General features: G+C 41.8%; 1 protein-coding gene across 3 annotated transcripts in view; it reads left to right on the forward strand.

Annotated features, from left to right (window-relative positions):
* MYO1D (myosin ID) overlaps window positions 1–19,768 on the forward strand; it is a 156,223-nt gene that overhangs the window by 95,304 nt on the left and 41,151 nt on the right. For all 3 annotated transcript variants that reach the window (XM_068660899.1, XM_068660901.1, XM_068660902.1), the window contains exon 21: window positions 3,496–3,650. In XM_068660899.1, the coding sequence (XP_068517000.1) occupies window positions 3,496–3,650 (155 nt within the window). The remainder of the gene's footprint in view (window positions 1–3,495; window positions 3,651–19,768) is intronic.

Here is a 19,768-nt window from a genome sequence, read left to right on the forward strand (position 1 = left end):
GAGGATCAATTCACACAAGGTGAGTGATAACTTGGCTGTAGCATGGGCTGCCTGTGCTGGCTGTCTGCTTTGCATCTCCTGGAGCAGCAAAGCACATAAATGTTCTGTGCATTTAGGTCTCTTATTGTGACAATATTTGAATTTCTATAAATAGGAATCAGCTTTATTTGTAGATCTGCAATTATTCGCTTTTCCAGCCTACCCCTAGGCTTATTGACAGCAGTTTCCTTTACCTGAGCAATCACCAAGAGCTCCTGGGTTACTTCCTATGGGAGGAATGGGTCCAAAAAAATCCCTCAGTGACACACAGGTGCAAGTCTTATTCCAGCCTGGAAACTTGTCCGATGAAAACAATCTTTGGAAAATGCTGTAGTGATTTCTGCTCTGTTGGCCAAAGGTCCTCCTTTCACCTGTTTCCACTCCACTGTGGTCCTTGGGAACACAAGAAAATCTGTGGGCACAGGGATAGGGGTGGCATCATGGTGACAGGGCATGTCCACTGATCCTACTGATTTGCTGCTGACTCCTCTGAGCAGCAGGAAGAAGAGAGTTTGGAAATGTATTTGGTTTCTATATAGTATGTGAAATACATTTTTTTTTTCACTAGGATTTCTTAAGCTAAACTCCTGCTAATGATCAGTGCTGCAATCCAATAGCTTTTCCCCTTTCTGGTTGTGTTTTGTGTTGTGTTACTGAGTGATTTGCGTACGTGTTGCCTGCTGCCTCGTGTGCACTGCCTTGTTTTTCTGCATGCCTGATCTCTCCCTGCATGGCAGCCCTGTGGCAGTGTGCAGGGAGGTGCTGGAAGTGGCCATCCGTGATGCAGATATTTGTTCCCTTTCATAGAAAGAACAATTGTTTGAACTGATACGCATATTTCCAAGAAGCGAAAGGGTAATAAATACACTGGTCTTGGTGTTTCTCGTTGTATCAGGTATGTCCCAGCAGAAAGGTACATGCTTGCTGGGGAAGATGGATTGCCCTTCTAACATATAAAGGTGAACCCAGCTGAAATTCATCTGCCTGTTAGCTGTGCTGCTTGCCATCAGCATTTCTGAAGCACCCTATCAACATGGCAACATCCTTAGGGATGGTGTTTCCATGGAAATCTCATCGGAGACAGTCAGCTGATGTCTGTTCCTACCATAAACTTGTTTTCGGCTGAAGGAATCACTCTATAGTTTCCCATCTCCTTTAGCTATGTTTACTTGTAAATGGTTTAAGCATAGGCCTTAATGTATGTCTGCTTGGATTTCAGGTTCTGCATTCTTATTTCTTACCCTGTGTAAGGAATCTGTAATTTTGTGCAAATGATTACAAAGCAATAACTTTCCTTTCAACCCTAACTCTTTCACTGGACTGAGCTGCTACTTTGGGGGAATTTTTGTTTGCAACTGCTCTGGCAGTTGCTTCAGAAGTACCACTGTTAAATTGCCTTTTTATTCTTACCTGGAGAAAAAAAGAAACAGATAATGTCAAGAAGGAATTAGAAGATGATTGAGCAGCAGAAAGGATCTTACGACTGTCTTTCCCAGTACAGTGGAGAATATAATAAAGGAAATTCTGTGGCTGCTGAGATTTTTTTTTCTGATCTGCAAGCAGGGCTAGTATTAGTGTTTGTAAATACTGAGATAAGCACCTTCTCTACAATTATTTCTTTCGTATTATTTTTATTTGTTCAAATAGTCTTGTGAGGAGGGGCAAAATAGGAACATTTTAAAGGGTTCATGGACTTCTATCACAGTTCTTTTGAATAACTGATGTTTAAATAGGCTTTTCAAATACAGAGATTTCAACTTGCTCATCTTTCATACTCGGTACACATTTAAAACCTTGCTGGCAGTAGTCCCTGTGGTGTTATTGTGCTCCCAGGATGTTATTTAAGCATGCAAATTAATTTTAAGGGACACCATAAACCCAGGCAGCTGTTAATGTGTGTGCATGTAGTGTAGCTTGTTTTGAAAGTATTTTGTAACCTTAAAATACTGTGAATGGTAGAGAATAAACTCCACCTGTGTTGGGTATGTGCAACTGGTAGCAGGAGGTCTCTGCTCAGCGCCTAGAATATCAGCAATAACTCTCATCTGTTGTGCTGCAATAATAAGCCAGCAAAATGTGAGCAACTCTCAACTTGTGTAGTGTTTCATCTAGAAAATAGGGCACACACCACACTTCTGCATGCTGGCTGTGGCATGCTTTTCAGGAACAACGCTGCTGTCTGGTATATGGTAGACATCCAGAGCTCTAACAGGTTTCTTGGAAATAATACAGGGTACCTACTAAACCAAGCATATGGATTTAGGCTGTTTCTGAGAGATTCATGCTTCTGAAAGTACTGCATAGTCTCCAACTCTATCTGTGCTAATATGCTTTCCAACACAGGCAGTGGGGATGCATAGAAGGCTTTTTTTTTTTCTTTAGAAAGAGGATGATGAGATTTTGATTTCAGTAAAACAGTGTAGCAGTGCCTCTTGCTTTTAGGAGAATGTGGCTTCCTTCTGCCTGTCCCTAGGTGACTCAAAAGAGTTGGGTAGTGCTTTGGTGGACAAGGAATGTCTGTTCTAGTATCTGTTTGTGTTAATCATTCTTTTTCCTCTCTCCCTCTAGCACCAATTTATAAATGTACTTGCCTCTTGATTTTTCTTTTTGCATCCTTATATTTTGTTTCCTTAGCATAGATTTTTTTTGTTGCTTTTTGTTGTTGTTGTTCTTGTTTTTTTAAAATATTCACCTGAATAGCCTGTGTACCTAGACTGCCACTCCTAAATTTTTCCTGCTTTTGCTTTGGGTGATGACAAGGACAAAATCTTTAATGTACCAAGTAGCAGTTACTTAGCAGAAAGACACTGATCCATGACTAAATACTGGAATCAACACAGCTTTGTGGGGTTTGCAACTTACATTCTTCATCAGAATGTTTGGGCTTTCAGTAGATTTTGTTCCTGTATTGTCTGCTTATCATTACGTTCTTGAAGCCGTGTCTGTGGATTTGAGCAGAGATGGTTGTTGGCCAGACTGATGGTTATTGTTGGCTTCCCTTGAAAATAAAATAAAGCAAGCTTGTGGATCTGCCCCTGAGTGATGTGGTGTCATCCAGGGTGAGATCTGGGGGAGCCTCATCCCACCTGGTGCGCTCTGGTGAGCAGCATGCGGTGCTGAAAGTGCAGAAGGGCACCGACTCACTGCACCGCTGCTAGCAGGAGCTGCTCCAGGGGACACAGCCTAGGCAGCAGAATTTCCCAGCAGAATTTTAGCAGGGACCATTGACTACCTCTCCCGCACCAAAAAAAAAAAAAAAAAAAATTGTTTCACTTGTACTTTGGCTTGTGGGAGCAGTATGGTGAGCTTGCACAAGGCCATTCCCCAGGCACTGCTCTCGCTGGTAGAGGTAGAACTTGAAAGGCAACATGGCATACTGAGGTTGAACGAGCTGGTCTGGCCCTTAGTAAAAAATATATCAAAGTGTATGACATTGCTCTTGCTTTCTCTTCACAGTTGATAGGATTGAGCGTCTCCAACGGAAAGGACCAGCTCGTGGTCTTCCACACGAAGGACAACAAGGATCTCGTTGTCTGTCTCTTCAGTAAAGAGCCATCTAATGACAACAGGATTGGAGAGCTGGTGGGAGTCCTGACAAGCCACTTCAAGAGGTCAGTGTTGTTTGGATTGTGCTGAAAACTCAGTCTAGCATGCCAAATCAGAAACTTGCTGTGAAGTCATTTTGATGTCAGTCTGGAGTTTTATCTGTGTTACTTCGCTGTATTACTAGGATGCCAGAGCATCATTTTTCCCTGTTATTTTTGGGACATACTTTTTAACTACCACACTTTGCTTGCCCCTTCTTCCTTCCCTATATGTGCGTATTAGAACATAGGTGTTTGGGGACACACATCACTGAAGATGGCATTCTGAGTGTGTTACAATGTCTCATAAGCATGTTTTAAGGTCAAGCTCTTCATATGTAAAATTAGGATACAGCTATTCCTTTTTCAAATTGTTTTCCCTGCCACTAGTGTCAGTAGATCATTTAGTGTTTGAGCTGTAAAATGTTGTCTCTGAATCCCTGCAAATTGTCTCACTTGCAAATCACTGTGTAAAATCTGTTTTAGTCGTAGACTAAACACTTAAGTGGTTATCTTGCATTGAGCTTCTTGGAGGTACAGCTGAACTAGCAATGATCACCTTTATAGCATACAGCAGGTTTGGGATTGCACAGAAAAGCTGCACAGCAGTCATTGCATTGCAGACAATCACATAAAACTAACTCTGTAGAGAAATGGTCTTGACAATTGGACAAACCTTCAGAGTTCTTCTCTTGCTCCTCCAGAACAGATTCTCATGAGAATCAATACTGATTAGCATCATATGCAGCATTTGGGTGTTGCCATTCATAATACCGCGCTTCTTTTATGATAGACAAAAAGGAGTCTTTATAGGTAAATACCTATTTGGAGCTTCAGGTGGCAGGACAGTGAGTGAATTTGTTATATTAGGTGCCTGGGTAATTTTTTACATGAACATGAGCGCGCTGATTTAGCCACTTCTGTCAGTACTGCTGGAGATAGGTGCTAAATTCATCTGAAATTAATTCTAAGCATTGGCATAACTTGCTTTAAGAAATTCAGTGCTGAAAAGCAACAGAAAGCATTCTCTCTTTTTTTTTTGCATTTACCTCAATATAGTTTAATTTTCAAATGTAGCTACTCATGGAGGCTCAGGAGGTTATGGGAATGTGTCTTGTAAAGCAGCACGCATCCTTTCAGGAGTCCTGTGAAGTAGCTGGATTTCTTTCATGTCTGATGTGTTTTGAACGCAGGTGAAATCTCCAGCTGATGCTCTTCAGTGACTTAACAAGTCTGTAAGGTTGGGAAGAGCTGTGAAACTGTTGATTGCACCCCAGATCCTGTATTCTCAGTGTTCAGACTTCCCTGTTTTGCTGTTCCTTTTCCTCAGTCATTACAACAAAGCACCCCATCCTTTTGTCATGCTGAGACCATTGTGGGGACTGGTCTAAAATACTGAGCCTTTCATATAGGGTATAAACTATTGATTTTTCAATTTCTTATACTGATTTAACAATGACATTTTTATTTTTAAAAAGAATTAGTTTTAGTTTTTATCCATCTAATTAGTTAACTGCCATTTTATTACAGACGGTACTCTTACATGCTGTTTAATCTTCACATACTACAGTATCGGTTGTTGTTTTTTTTTTTTTGTTTTAAATGAACTCTCAGCATAGCTGGTTAAATGGAAGTGTCTGAAACTTTTTCTCAGATGTCTGGTTGAGGTTACAGGTTTAAGGATAATGTACAGGAACAGCTCATTTGCTAAATATCCAAATGTCATGGTTTCCCTCATCAAAGCAATATCTGTAAATCAAAAGGGGAAAATTCTTGTTTTCAGGCAGTTTCAGTTTTCTAAGTATAAAAAAGTCCTGTCTGTGAATGGGATTAGCTGACCCATTGCTCAAGAGGCACTTTGGGAATTCCTCATTAACCAGGATTAACCAAGAGTCCAGAGTCACTGTGTGCCTCATGGCAAGTGTCAGGTTTCCCTGTCCTGCCTGTCAGGAGGTGCTTGCTGTGACAAAGTGGATCCAGCAGTAAAACCCTGTGAAAGTCGGGTGGCTGCGTGACCCTGGATGTGATTTCAGAGCGGTGCTACACCTGTGATGTGCAGGGCGGCTTCCTTGGGTGACAGCGGGGTCTCACATAAGGTCCTCTCCAAACGTACCAAGTAGTTTCCAGCCATCCTGGTCCCAGTCCTCACATCTCCATTAGGAGGTTTTAGCAAGAGTGAGGTTGCACAGCTCCCTGTGGTTCCATGTAATGCATAACGATGTTTTAAATACTTGTGTGATAAAATCATTACAACTCTGTACAATCTGTACTAACGTTTAGGCAGGACTAGGAGGAGACTGGTGGTGACACCTGTGCTATGGACCTTCTCATTCAGATGCTTTGTTTGATTCCTAGTGGTAGTTTTCACACTTTCAAGTTGTGGTCAGAAATGAATAAGCTTCTTAGTGTAAAATTAACATGGAGCTTCTATGAGCTATACAATTTTGCAGCAGCAACTCTGCTGGTTAAGGTGTTAGGGAACTGAATGTAGTCAAGCTAATGGGTGTTTGAGTCATGTTTGTAATTTGGCAGCTGTTATTTTTTTTAAACAAAGCAATTATGTAGCTAACGGAATTCCCAACAGAAATAATGACAGAGCTGGCTAAAATGCTAATGCTATGGCCACAGTGTACCATCAAGTGCTGAAGCTCATGTTCAGGAAAAAGGGATCTGAGAAGTTTTTCCAGGAGTGAGAGTGGGTGTAAAAAGGTGAGGGCTATCAGCCAGGAAAGGACTTATCTTCTCCATCTTTGACATCGAAGTTGGTTCAGGGTCTTTAAGCCTTTAGAAGGCTTCTCCAGCAGGTCAAGTCCAGTGTGCTGAGGACTCTTTCTGGATGTACTTTGGAGACATACTTTGCCAGAGAAGACCTGTTTCTAGCCCATTTTCACAGCACGAATTCCTTCTCATCCTCTGGTGGGTCTCGCACTGCCTCTGTCAGCTCCTGTCTGGTTCCTCCTGAAGTGTGGAAGCATCGCCAGCTGAATACCCTTGGTGGCAAAGGCAGCTCAGATGTCATCACCAAAGGTGACTGAGACCCATCCTTTGTTTCCAGGCATTGTGCTCCATTCTGCAGTACACTCAAACTTTAGATTTTTATTTTTTTATGTCTGGTTTAAACACACATGGTATTTTCAGTTCAACATGCATATTGATCTAAGCTGCATGGGTATCAGTGGCCAGCTCTCTTCAGTGTTTCTGTTCCCCTAATCCCTGCATTGTCTGCAGCCACAGCCACTGGTTTTCTTCCAGGATTGCTGAAGGGAAGGAGGAGTTAAAAGAACAGTAAAAAGCAATTCCTGCAGAACTCCAGCAGAAAATCGGTTGCCTAAGGATAATTTTATATTTTCCATTCCGCTTTGAGACCTGTCAGCCAATTTTAATCATTAGTGCTCACTGGATTAATTTTCTTTAGTTCTGGGTTCTTAAACAGGCATGCCTTGGAGCCAATTGCCTTGGCACTGTTACACTATTGACCAAACAGTAATTCATAAGAACGGATGTCAGGCTAAAGGCGACGGGCTGTAGGTTTCATTAGAGTCAGTTATCCTGTTCTTCTTCCACACAGGGGCTGTTTTTGGCCTGGCACGAAGGTGTCTTTAGGAAGATTATGTTTCTCAGCTTTCCCTTTCACATGTAATCAATATAGTAATTTTGCTCCATCTGTGCATTTCATGATGTTACATGAGATGGTAGCGGTTTGTTTGATTGTGGAAGCAGGGAGGCTTGGTTATTTGACGTAGTGGCACATGTGTGTATATTGTATGTATGTAATGCAGGAGTGTGAGTGTGTGTGTGTATACATACATATATATATATTTTTTTTTTTAAATACGGACAAAATCTGTCTCATCAGCCTTTCAAAATAAACTGAAATACCAACATGTTAGGTGTAAGGTGCGTGTTTTCCCCAGGCTTCCTTATTAAGCAAGATCTGCATAGGGCAGCACATCCTTGCAAAAAGCCTCTTTCTTTGCCTGCCCTCAGCAGCATGGTGGCACATAGGGGATGTATCTGGGATTACAGCTTTATTATGCTGAACACTGGAAACAAACAGATCCTGGTGCAAGAGTGTGCTGCCTAGGCAGACCAGGGAGGTGGAAAGGGGAGAAGCAGCATCGCGTTGCACTGGGGAGCAGAGGGCTGCAGTGGTTGTGCTTTTTGCAAGGTTCCATGCACGCCTCCAATGCAGCCACTCTGGTTAATACATATCCACTCTGTGTAGACTGGCTGTGCTTTGAAATATTTCCCAGAGTGGTTCTTCAGACTGTATTAGGTAATGGCCTTGCTTGATGTGTTAGAAAGCGGTTAATAGTTGTGATCTGGCTGTACCTGGAAGTTCTTGAAACAGCTGCACTGAAATGGAGTAGTTGTGAAGAGAGGAAATGAGAAGAAAAGTGCACTTCTGACTGCTTTTCTAGTGTTCAAAACTCCAGCCATAAATATTTGTTAACACTGGAATTGCTTCAAACTTTGGATGAGTGCAGGATGCCCCTAATCCCCCGAACTACACAAACTGAGTGTCAGAATAAAGCCTGTCCAGAATTGCAGGCAATTTGGGGAGATTAAATATATTTGGAACAGGAAAACTCACAAATGTTTTTTTCTGAATTTTGTTCTTTGTAACAAATCATGTTGTGGCAAACAAAGCTTTCTGCAAACACATTTAAGTGAAAGATTTTTAAATTTGCTATTATCTTAATAGCAGTGTTTAAGGTTAAGCTCTGAGAGTGCTGCCTCCTGGGTGATTTTTGTTAATAGCATGAGTGTTTGCTAGGTAGAGGGAAAGAAGCAGTCTGTAAATGCACATTTTCAATCCATTGTGCAGGAGTAAGGATGAGCATTTTATACATTTTTGATGCTGTCCATTAAAAAAAATCAACATGATTTTATTTTGCTTATTTAGGAAAATCAGTCCTCAGCCCAGTTATGAGCACAATCTGGAACACAAATCATTAAGCAGGAGAGCCCAGTTTGTTTAAAATCAATTCAATATTTTTTATTTCCTCCACTACGAAGAAACAGACCTTCCAGCTTAGGCCTAGGTGTCATGCAAGAGGTTTAAAACACTTTGATTTATCATAAAGATGCTCTTTCATAAGGAAACTGCTGACTTTAATCAGCTTAACATTTTCCCTTTGTTTAAAAACTGTACCTTTCTCTTGTAGAAACCTTATTAACTGCTGAGACTTAGATTTACATGTGAGTTAAGACAGAAGCATTTTTTTTTTCTGTAGTTAGTGAGCACCTCAAAGAGACAATACTGATGAAAACTCCTGTTTCTTTGGGACCTAAGGGAAGGAAGAGGAGCCCAAACTGGTGTTTGAAAATCCATGGGTGATAGCGTTCTCTTAACCAGCCATCCTTACTCCAAGGAAATAACCATCCCTCACAAGGCAGAAAACCTCCACACAAAGGAAGGGTGTTACAACTGCTGGTATCAAATTAATCTGTCACTTAAGCTTTGTGAACGCTATGAAAATTATCTCTTGCTGACAGTGGGTGTCAGCAGCGCCGGCAGCCGGGCTCATGATGAGCGCTCTTTAACTGGAAGTTTCCATCTATACTGGGGGTTTCTCGTAGGCTAGACAAGATCAAAAGGAGTTGAGCGCTGCTTCAGAAAACCGGGCTGGAAACAAACTGCTTCTAAATTGCTATTTAATGCGATTTGTCCTTTGTCACCACTGCCAACTAACCCATGTTTAGTTCTGATTCAGCCGTGCCAGTGGCTGACACCATTGTTATCATCGGCTGAATCCTGACAAAGGGCTAGACTTTATTCATATCAGATTCTTCTGTAACATTTTTTTTCAGGGCTTTAGTGGAGCATAAATAGCTTTGTTTTTATACAGGATTTCTATTCATAACTTCTAGTAAAACTCTGCTGTTGTCTGGGAGGAGCCCTAGCCTGCAGTTAGCTGTCAGCTTCTAAGCACCAGGTGCTCAACCCTGCAGCAGGGTGGTGGCAAAAGGAAAAACAATTTCCTTATTCAATAAAATACATAAAATGAAAGAAAAAAAAAAAAGCTCAATTTCTCTAACCTTGTCTTTGTGGCATAGAAATTTTTTCTAGTATTTAGCTAAGGTTTGCCTTTGGCTAATTTATGATCTTTATAATCATCTCTGGTAATTCCTGTGCAGGTTTGTTAACCACACAATTGTAACTGGGATTAAGAAATGACAGTTTTTCTTTGGAGAATACATTGTGTAGATGAAAGATTTGTTGCTTTTGGTGACTTCAGGGCATGAATAAGAAGAGTTCTATCACCACGATGAACTCTTAATGTTCTCTTTTTAAATTTTGTATTATTTGGAAAAGTTTTCTTCAGCTATTGATGCTACTGAGTTTATCTAGAGAACTGCCCTGCTAGAAGGGAACTCATTAAGGCAGTTGGAAGAGGATTGTTTCCTTTCTTAAAACTCATCTTCCTGATGCTGTTGCTGGAGCAGAGCTCATTCACTGTCTCTAACATGGGTCCTGAACCCCCTGACCAGGGAAGCTTTCCCTATCTCACATCCTGGTGGAAAAAGTAGCCTTTTGTTATACTTCTCAATACGTCCCTGGCACAGTGCAAATAACTTTGTCTCCTGCAGTCCTGGATTTATGTTGAGAATAAAGTGAGCTCTGGAGAGGGGATTGGGCTCTCAAGAGGCTGAGTTTAATCTTTGCTGCAAAATTTTGAGTCCTTTATTTGCATACTTGACCTCTAAATCTAAAAGTCAATTCTTTTGTCTGATAACATAATAGTAGCAATTTATTATATTTTATGATATTCCGTTGAGTGTAATGAGTTTTACTGGTCAGCTTTTCCTTCCCAAGTCCTACTCCCATTGACAACACAAATTCTCTCTGAAATTCACTGGAAAGAACACTGCTGTGGCTGAAACACATTCAAGTTGCACACAGATGCCAGTAGAAGGTAACTGTGATGCTGTCTGCTTTGTAAAGAGCACCTAGATGCTAAAGCGCCAGGCAGGAGTTCAGGGTCCTCCTGGACTGGATGGAGATCTTGGTAGACGGAAGTTATTGGAGCTTGATGTTCTTTGAAGGAGATGGAATTTCAGTGTTTGGTTGCTTGGTGTTTTCTGAAGTTGTTTTGTGTAGAGGTTATTGAGGAAATGTCCTTTAGCGCACATAAAATAAATAGATAAATAATCATTGATTACTTCAAAAATTTAGAACCTTTTTTTTTTTTTTGCTGTAACCATAATTCCAATAAAAACAGTACCTCAGTGACCCAAAGGTCCTCTCCAGCCCATCATACTAGTTTGATATGTCATTAACTAATGATGTTTGGTCTTATTAGCAATATTTTCAAAACTGTTATTTGAGGTGCACAGTTCATTCCTCATCCCCAGCTAGTGGATGCACTGGGTTAAAAAAGATTAATCCTTTCTTTTCTTGGACTGTCTATGGCAGTACAGTGAAACTGGAAGGATTATTTGTGTTCTGGGGAAAAAAAAAAAAAAGAAAAAAGAACATTTAGATTATCAGAAGCTGTGTTACATGTTTTCTATGTCCTAGAATAGAAAATTCAAACCCATCCTCCTGCTGTCTAGGTGCTATAGAAGCCATCATGCTGCCAAATGTGAACATTTTAATATTTCAGAGCACTTAACATTTTCTCTGCCCTTTTATGGGGCTCTGTCCAGATCCCTACTGTCCTTGAGAAATTGATGATCAGAATATAGAAATGATTAAAGAAATCACTGCTGAGCAGTAATCATGGTGCAGCGTTGCAGAGTTTCTTCGTTCTCCTGCTAGCGCACCAGCCTTCCCAACTGAGCCTCGTTTTTGATGCTATGTTGTGGATTTTCCCCAGAGAAGGTATCATTACGTGAACAGCTGAATGGGAACGTTTCATCTTACAAAAAAAAAATGAGTCCTTATTGGTTTTCTGTTGTATTCAGTGTATCAATTTGTACACCTTCTGACCATATTATTTTCAGTCTTAAACTACAACGCTTGGTATTCATCCAAGACTCTGAAAGTTTGAAGCAAACCATTCCCTTGCCTGGCATTAACAAACAGACATAAGCACAAATTATCTTCTAAAAAGCCATTGGTGGTGCACACCATGCAATAATCCCAGGTCACATCTCGAAGCTGAGTGCGGTGCTACAGCGTTGTGCAGGAGCAGCCTGACGTGGAAGAGTTGTGCTGCCAGCTGTATGTATGTAGCTGCACAAGTAAAGGTTGTAAATACTGATGATCTTGCTGTTGGTTTAATTCTCAACCAAAGCATTGGCTACCTGCTGTTCCAAGAGCCTTTCCTCTCCAGTAAACAGATGGCCCCACGTTGGCTGTCCCTACCAGGGCTTAGTTTCACCAGCAAGTCCGTATTATCAAGCTGTCAAAGGACCCATCTGCCCCGAGCAGCTGTCCTGGCATCCGCCGGCCTGCATGCTGGGAACCTCCCCGCTCCACAAATCTCAGGCATATAAAACTTTTATATTTTTGTTTTATTTGGGGAGGGGTTGTAATTCATGCCATCTGCCTTGTGCTTAAGCAAAGGGACACTACGTTTGAAAACAAGCTACAAGAGAAGTAATCTTGTACACTCCCCTTGTAGTTTGTAGTCTGCTGTAACTAGACCGAGCTGAGCATGTTTTACCTATCTGTTTTCAAAAAATGCAGATTTGGACTCAGAATGAATACAGATGTATTTTTGTTCTAAACACAGAACTTCAGACTCACTCACAGCCCTGTGCCTGCTCTTGCACTCACGGTGACATCTCGGCCAAATGTTTAACCTGTTTCCTCCCCGTTAGGTGGGATGCTGCTGCTGACTGACCACATTGGGGTTGCCAGCATCCAGGAGCTGCTAGTTACAAGCCTTTGGAGATTAAAAATGTCTCGTAGGTTAAATATCAGCATAAGTTGATGTGTTTGCCGTCTGTTTACAGCGAGTCACTTATGGGGTAGTTTTCCTCTGTGTAGTCTCAATATTTCTGATTAAAGGTGCTGAGTTCATCAGCTCTGTGGAGCAGCAAATCTAGACCCAAGCTTCTGGACAGTTTTGCCTTTTAACTGCACGCCTTCAACTTCTGAGAGATCTGCTAAATATCAAAAAAGATGTTTTTGTGAGGGTAAGGACGAAAATTGTTTTCAAGGGTTTTATATTTTTAAAGGAGTGGAAAAATATTAAAATAGACTTCCTAGGTTAATGTTTGAAACAAAGGGGAAATATGTGCATTTTCTCTTGAAGTCTTTAGATATTTGATCAAATTCATCAGGATAGTTTCTGTTCTTTTTCACATTCTTGTATTAAATAAAGTATTGTAACAGTACATATTAATAGTAACAGTACATATTAATGAAATTTTCCTTCCAGTTTCCTACTTCATAGCATCTTTGGCAGAGCCAAAAATTTCTCCTTTAAACTTGTTTTCTTTCTATTTATCTATCACCCAGAGCATTTCATCCTGTGAACTCAGTATTTGAATTATTCTCAAAAAGGTGCCCTGTTTCTGAGACTGCTTTCAAAAGTAATTAGTGACTTTTGTGCATAACTACATATTTATGGGTAGAAGGTTGTTTTTGTTTTGTTCTCTAGAAAGTGTGAAGCATCTGTCTGATAAAATCTGGATGTGGTAAAGAAACCTAGCTTGGTACTTGATATTTTTGAAAATGTCTAAGGAACTTAATTTTTAAATGGAGGCTAAAATTTGGTAAAATACTGGATCCCAACAATTTTTCCTAAAGATAGGGTCAAATAATTTTTTTATTTTAATGTGGCTGTACTAACCTGACTTGGCCAACTACAAACTAACCCCCAAAGAATCACCTTTTGATTCTTGACAAACTTTACAGTTATTTTTTCCTTTGAGAATGAATTCAGGACTTATCATCTGAGCTGAAGTTTTATAGCTCATGTTAAAAAGCAGGCTGGAAAAAGACAGTACAGTCTGTGGGATCAAATTCACAGTATGAAATTGAAGTATATCTACTTAATATATTGCACTCAGTGTATTGCTCTCTTTATAAATTTTCCCTTTCCAGCTTGTAATTCTGCTGCTGTGTTTCTTACTCTAATATCTGAGAGAAATATGTGCTCGCATGTTTTGTCCATGGCTCTAGTCTAGTGTGCCAAATTCCTAAAAATAATGCAGTGTTGGTTTTTATGTAATATCAAAAAGATTTGCATAAGTGTAGTTATGATAAATTCTGCGGTTAGTTTTAATGTGTTGGCTTCATTTCAGTCCTTCAGATCCCTAAATCAGTTTTCATTTGCCATTGCTTAAACACTGCTTTTTTTCTCTGCTTTTCAAAAGAGAGGTGTCAGGAATGATCCAAGGTAAATTTCCTTATAAGAATGAAACTGTTTGATCCTGTCTGTCGCTCAGTTGTTACATGTAATAATTTACTGTCCAAATAGTATGGTTTGATTTTAAATTAAGTAGGAAGGCTAGAGAAATACAGGAATGGAGAGAGCTGGTGTGGAATCCCCATTCTACATTTTGTACCCAGTTCCAGAGCCTTCAGTGCCTGTAGCCATGCTTGATGGGTGATCTCTCGCATGGTGAAGGACTGATGGATGGGGTCTCTTGCTTCGAGGGCTCTTGCGTCCCAGCAGGTGCCTTTACTCTAGGGAAGATGGCCTTGGATGACTGGATCGTGCCCTAGAGGGCTTGTCCCTTGGTGATGCAGTGATTTGGTGTGTTATACAGCAGTGCTGAGGACAGGCTCTGAGAAAAAAACATCTGGCTTTGTCTCTTAGAAAGCAGAATTTCTGCCTTTCCGAGGTGCTATCTCTGGCACCCCACAGGGAGCAGAACAAGGTGTAGGGCTGCACAAAGAGTGTCTCCTTCAGCAGTGTGCGTTACTGTGGCTTTCCATTGCTCTTCATCAACTTGCAAAGGAATCTCGCATGTGCTGCATATCAGTGTGCTTGTTTGGGGTGGGAGGCAACTTCAATGCATGCCTAAGTCCCCAGGAGCTCATGTGAAGGTCTTGCAGGGCATGAACCCCCAGGAGCCCCTTTGTGGGGGATACTGCACATCCCGAGAGAGCTGAAGTTGGGATAAATCTCTGTCCAGTGGCTCTGAACCCATTGCTCAGCTGGAGCTCAGGCATTGCTGTCCCCAGATGCAGTTGCTGGATTGTGCCTTTGTGTATCACAAGATCCAGAGGACAACACTGACATGAGCTGTATTTTCCCTGATTTCTGCACCATGCTGCAGTGGGGGCAGTCATAGCACTTAGGGATGCTTGAAACAAAATCCACATTATCAAATGTCACCTTAAAGAATCTAGCCTTAAAATGTGCTGCTGGTACCAGGCTAATGGGGCACATCATAGTTAGAGCTCTGAAGCCTGGAAATGATCAAAGTGATATGCTGTTTTGCCTTAAAACCTGTGTTGTTTTGTTTTTTTTTTGAGGCAGAACATCAAGTACTCTGAGAGATGTATGTGGGGAGAGGCTGCAGACGATCACAGCACAACAGCTGCTTTCCTCTGGAAGAACTAAATGAGTTCAAACCCAAATGGTGGTGTTTGAACTGCTGCAAAAAATGTCTGCCGTAACCATTCTGTTATTTAAAGCATTGGTTAGGGGCTCCAGCACTCACCCTACTGCCCTGCTAGAGCCAAATTGTGCCATAGCTGCCTGCTGACGAGGCTCCGTGGTGTCCTTTGGGTACTTCAGCTCGACCTGCCTTTTCGTGGGAGCTAAATGGGAGCGGCTGCAATTATACATGCCTTCAGCATCTCCGCAGCCTTCAGTGGACAGCTATTACGGAGAGAAAAACAATGAGCCATTTTCTTCAAATGACACTCGATGGTTTGATAAATAGTTGGCAAAATGCACTTGATGTGATGGGCTCGTTACCCGTGTGCCCATGTACCGCTAGGCAGGAGAGGTTTTGCTTCCAAAGACCTGCCCTCTCTGCAGTGTGCAGCTTGAGCTGGGGATGAGGGGGTGCTTACGCTCCTCTGTTACAGCTGGTTTTCGTCAGGGACTTCATTTGGCTGCTTCAGTGCCGAAAGGTAAATGAGACAAAACCGAATCAAGGAAAGCCCAAACAGCACCTACTGCTTCCACCTTCTGATCACGTCAGATGTTGCACTCTGCCTCTAAGGTGGGCAAGTTTCTGTTTTCATTGGCTTTTTTTTTTTTTTTTTTTCCACTGATGAGGAAAGATGAGGTGGGATGAGCTACAAGTACACAATGGGCATGGTCAACAGCCAGGTACTCAGCCAGGACTAGGAAACTCCTGAAATGCTAAAACTTTCTAAGCCACTGTATTGGAGAGTCATTTTCTGCAATGTCCATCTCTGCTCACATCCCTGAGGACCCTGAGAAAGCTAGCACCGTCTGCTCTCAGACTACTAAACAATTAAGCTTTAGAAACTACGTGCTTGTTTGTTTTGTTAAGGCAGAGCTGAGTGGGATGTAAACTGCAATTTGAAATAGCATTACATGTCTCCTGCGCATCTGAAAATGAAACCAAACTATTCTCTTCTTCCTGTTCATGCAACCACAATCCAGTTTTTATTGAATATTTGGGAATGTCTTGCACTGGTTTAAGCTGTTAGTTGTATTTTTCCTTTTTCTGCCCTCTCCAAGCTCCCGCTCTTGCTGCATGGCACCAGTGCCAGTCAGTCCCTGCAGACTGGCAGTGCTCGATGCCAGAGGGGAAAGCGCTGTACAAACACAGGACCTGAGCAGCTTGCAGGGCTGTTCCTGCTCGGAAACCAGTGGGGTCCTGTGCTGCACACAGCAGGAGAAAAGCATCTTGGAGCCAGCACTCTGCACCTGGATTCCAGCACAAGAGCACCACAGAGCGCTCTGCCATGAAGGCTTTCAGGAAATGGTAGATGATGGGTTGTCATCCTCTTAGAGGGTTTGAGCATCCGCTGCAGTTTGGGCCTCTATCCACACGGTGAAGCTATTCTTCTGGGCTTGGCACATCCCTCCATTTGCGGCTGGCCTTGGCTTCCCAGCACAGCAGCAGGGAGGCATGGTAGGAGGCAGCTGCTCTCCCAGGCATCCTGCCTCTCCTTGTCCCATCCCTCTTCTGTCCCACCCTTACGCAAGCACACAGTGATCCCCAGAGCTCATGGAACAAAGGGACCGTTTGGTTTTGTTTTTTTCCCAAACCTTCCTTTTTGTTTTGTTTTTTCTCCAAACATACTATTCAGCAAGGTGGGAGGGGGAAGTTTTGAGGTTGATTTCCCTAGCTCAAGAAATCCAAGGGTGGGAAAGGGAATTAGAAAGAGAAGACGATAATGCTGTAATTTCATTAAAATCCCCTTGGCATAGAATCCCAAGCTACATTTCCCCATATTCCTCATCAGCAGACCTCTACATAACCATTTCCACAAGGCAGAGCAAGCAGCTGCTGTGCCTGGCGAGTCCTAGCGGTGCTCATCATACAGCTCTGCTAGCAAGCTCATGTCACAAGCTTTGCCTATGGCAGAGGTAAAAGGTTTGTTTCAGAAAGGTAACAGGCACACATTTTTCTCTAAACATGATGCCCATCTTGCTCCTCTGAGAACTGTTTACTCCCAGCACTAGCGTTTCTCTCAAATAAGGACTCCAGTGGCTGACAGCAAACAAAAACAACAAAAAAAGATCCATCTTGATCATATTTACTGCTGACCTACTTAAAATCGTCTTTCCTCATCTCTTTTAGTGTGTGCACTAAAAGGCTGGCTGGCTTGCAATCTCTAAGGAATTGCTAGCGGAATGATAATGAATGCAAAATATGGGCCCACATTTGTTTAACAGTAGTTTATGAAAAGAAATGTTTTTATTGCATCATTTAGATTTTTCTTTTTTTATTTGTGATGTATTATTCCCATCTTTGGTCTCCCTGCTCAGAAGCCTTTGTGTTCTGCTTGCAGGCAGTGTTGCTGTTTGAAGAGATGCCATTAAATCGCAGGATGCCTTAATCTTTTCATTTTTGAGGAAAATTAGGCTTCTAGCTTCTATCCTGGAGAGCCTAAGCAGTGCTGTTAAAGGCCTGTGTTGAGCATCATTTTTTTCTGGTGAAAATGATCCAACAGAGGTGATTGTTCAATAAATGCTTTATATTCACTCCAGTGTATTTGATGGGGCTATTGTATTCAGCTTCGCAGTCCATGGTAGAAAGTTGAAATGACACCAGCATGGTGCATATTGCACCTCTTGAGTTTTCTTTTTCCTAGTTTTTCCTCTGTACACATTCTTTTAGAGGAAGACTTGCATGCTCCTGGGTATTTGCTCACCCATACATCAGGCCAGTGTTGCTAGAAGGAACACAGTTATCTTGACATGTGCTCATGTCTTTGTGGATACTGTGATTAAACTGTCTTTTGGATGCTCGCAATTGAATGCATATGTGCTATGGATAAATTGATCCGACCATTACAAAGGATATCAACAGGATGATGCGGACATCTGTTGAAACACGTGTACAAGGAATCACACCTAAAGCACTCATTTCTAGTAAGTTCAATTTTTATAACTGGCATTCCATCTTTTCATGCCAGTCTAAATTCCCTTATCTTTAATCAAAATGGAATTTCTAAGCAGATGCATAAAGACACAACATGAAGTTACCACTGGGTGGCTTCTGCATCTGTTGGCACCTGGCACCTTTGCATTATTTGAGCTAAGCCGCATTGTCTTTAGGCATATACAATAAAATAAGAATTATTTGGACTGCAAGAAGTTTTGTTTTCTCAAGTTTTTTGAGTCCAGAAGTTTGAGGGTCATGTACATTAGGGTTTATTTTCACGTATTTTCATGTCTGGCATGTATGAGATGCTAAGGGAGCATTTACCATCTTCTCCCAGACAGTTCTGGGTCACTGCTGCGTGCTGCATTCATACGGCTAGGATGTTGCTTCTGTGCTGTCCCTACAGGAGGTGACAGTAATAATGGAGATGGGGGGAGAGGAGGTAATTAGCTCCACTGTACTGGTAAAATCACTCAGTATCTATGGAAATTAATTCAGTTTCTGGCTCCAGGACATTAGCTTAAAATTAGACTGTAAGTAATGTTTTGTTCTCTTTTAAGTAGTGAGGAGGAGCTGGTAGGGACAGCATAAACATGAAAACAGATTCATGCTGCTGGAGATGCAGACTGCTGATTCAGGAGGAGGAACCTCATCCCTCAGTGCAACTTCTTAGTCAGCCCCTGCCTGTGGCTGTTGTGCACTGTCCTTTGGGTGGAATAACTTGTGTGATTAGTGCTCTTTATAAAGTGAGCTAAAAGCCTTTGGAGTGGGTGCCACTGCCTCATTAGGGAAATTAGGGTGCATGTGTCTGTTTTCAGTCACGGCGTGATCCTTGTCACTCTTACGTGTGGTGCTTGTAAACTGGCAGGAACTAAATAGGGATTGAGTGGAACAGCTGCTGGAAAAGTTCTTGCCACGAGACGTGGGTCACTGTGGGAGGAGGAAAATCAAGACTGCAGAGAGAGGAATAGTGTTTGCCTGGGTCTGTATCCACAGGAGTTAATCTGGGCAGATTAAGCAGAGTATTTAAAAGCGTACAGTACAAGCAGCAGACAAAACATGCAGAAGGAAAAAGCTTCAGTGTTGTTGATAGGAAAATCTTTGTTGCAATCAGTGAGCTTTTAATGTATACTGCCTTCATATAGGACAACTGACCTTATGGCTGTACAGACTCTGATGGCTGGTTTCACCTTAAAATGCACATAGAGCATGTTCCTCATTAAGACGCATTGATCAGCAGAAATGTCTTATCTCCTTATCTTCTTTAATTTCACTTAATCTTCCAGAGCCTGTGGTATAAATTAATATCCCTAGTCCACAGGGTGTCTTGTATAAAGCATTTTTACATATAAATGGCACAATATATCATGTAACAGAGATGTGATTCATAGGCTATTACGTGTTAAATCTTAGGTGGAAACCTTGGCTAACTAATTTATACAAGGTAATTAGATTCTGAATTAAATGCACAAAGGATTGCTTTTCCCCTTCTTGCTTTTCCTTGTGTGAACTCAGATGATGAGCTGATACTGGCAAGGAGGAAAGCGTTCTTCCTTCTCTGGCACCCCATCTGGATAGCTGCGGGGCGCTCTCTTGGGGCAGGCCGGGGATGATTTATAGAGATGGCTTCATCCTTGCCCTGTGCCCTTCTGGGTGTCATCTCCCTTCCAGAAATGCTTGGTTTGCAGTTGGGCCTCGGG

This window comes from Anas acuta, chromosome 25, assembly GCF_963932015.1.
Source record: "Anas acuta chromosome 25, bAnaAcu1.1, whole genome shotgun sequence".
In the NCBI taxonomy this organism is placed as follows: domain Eukaryota; kingdom Metazoa; phylum Chordata; class Aves; order Anseriformes; family Anatidae; genus Anas; species Anas acuta.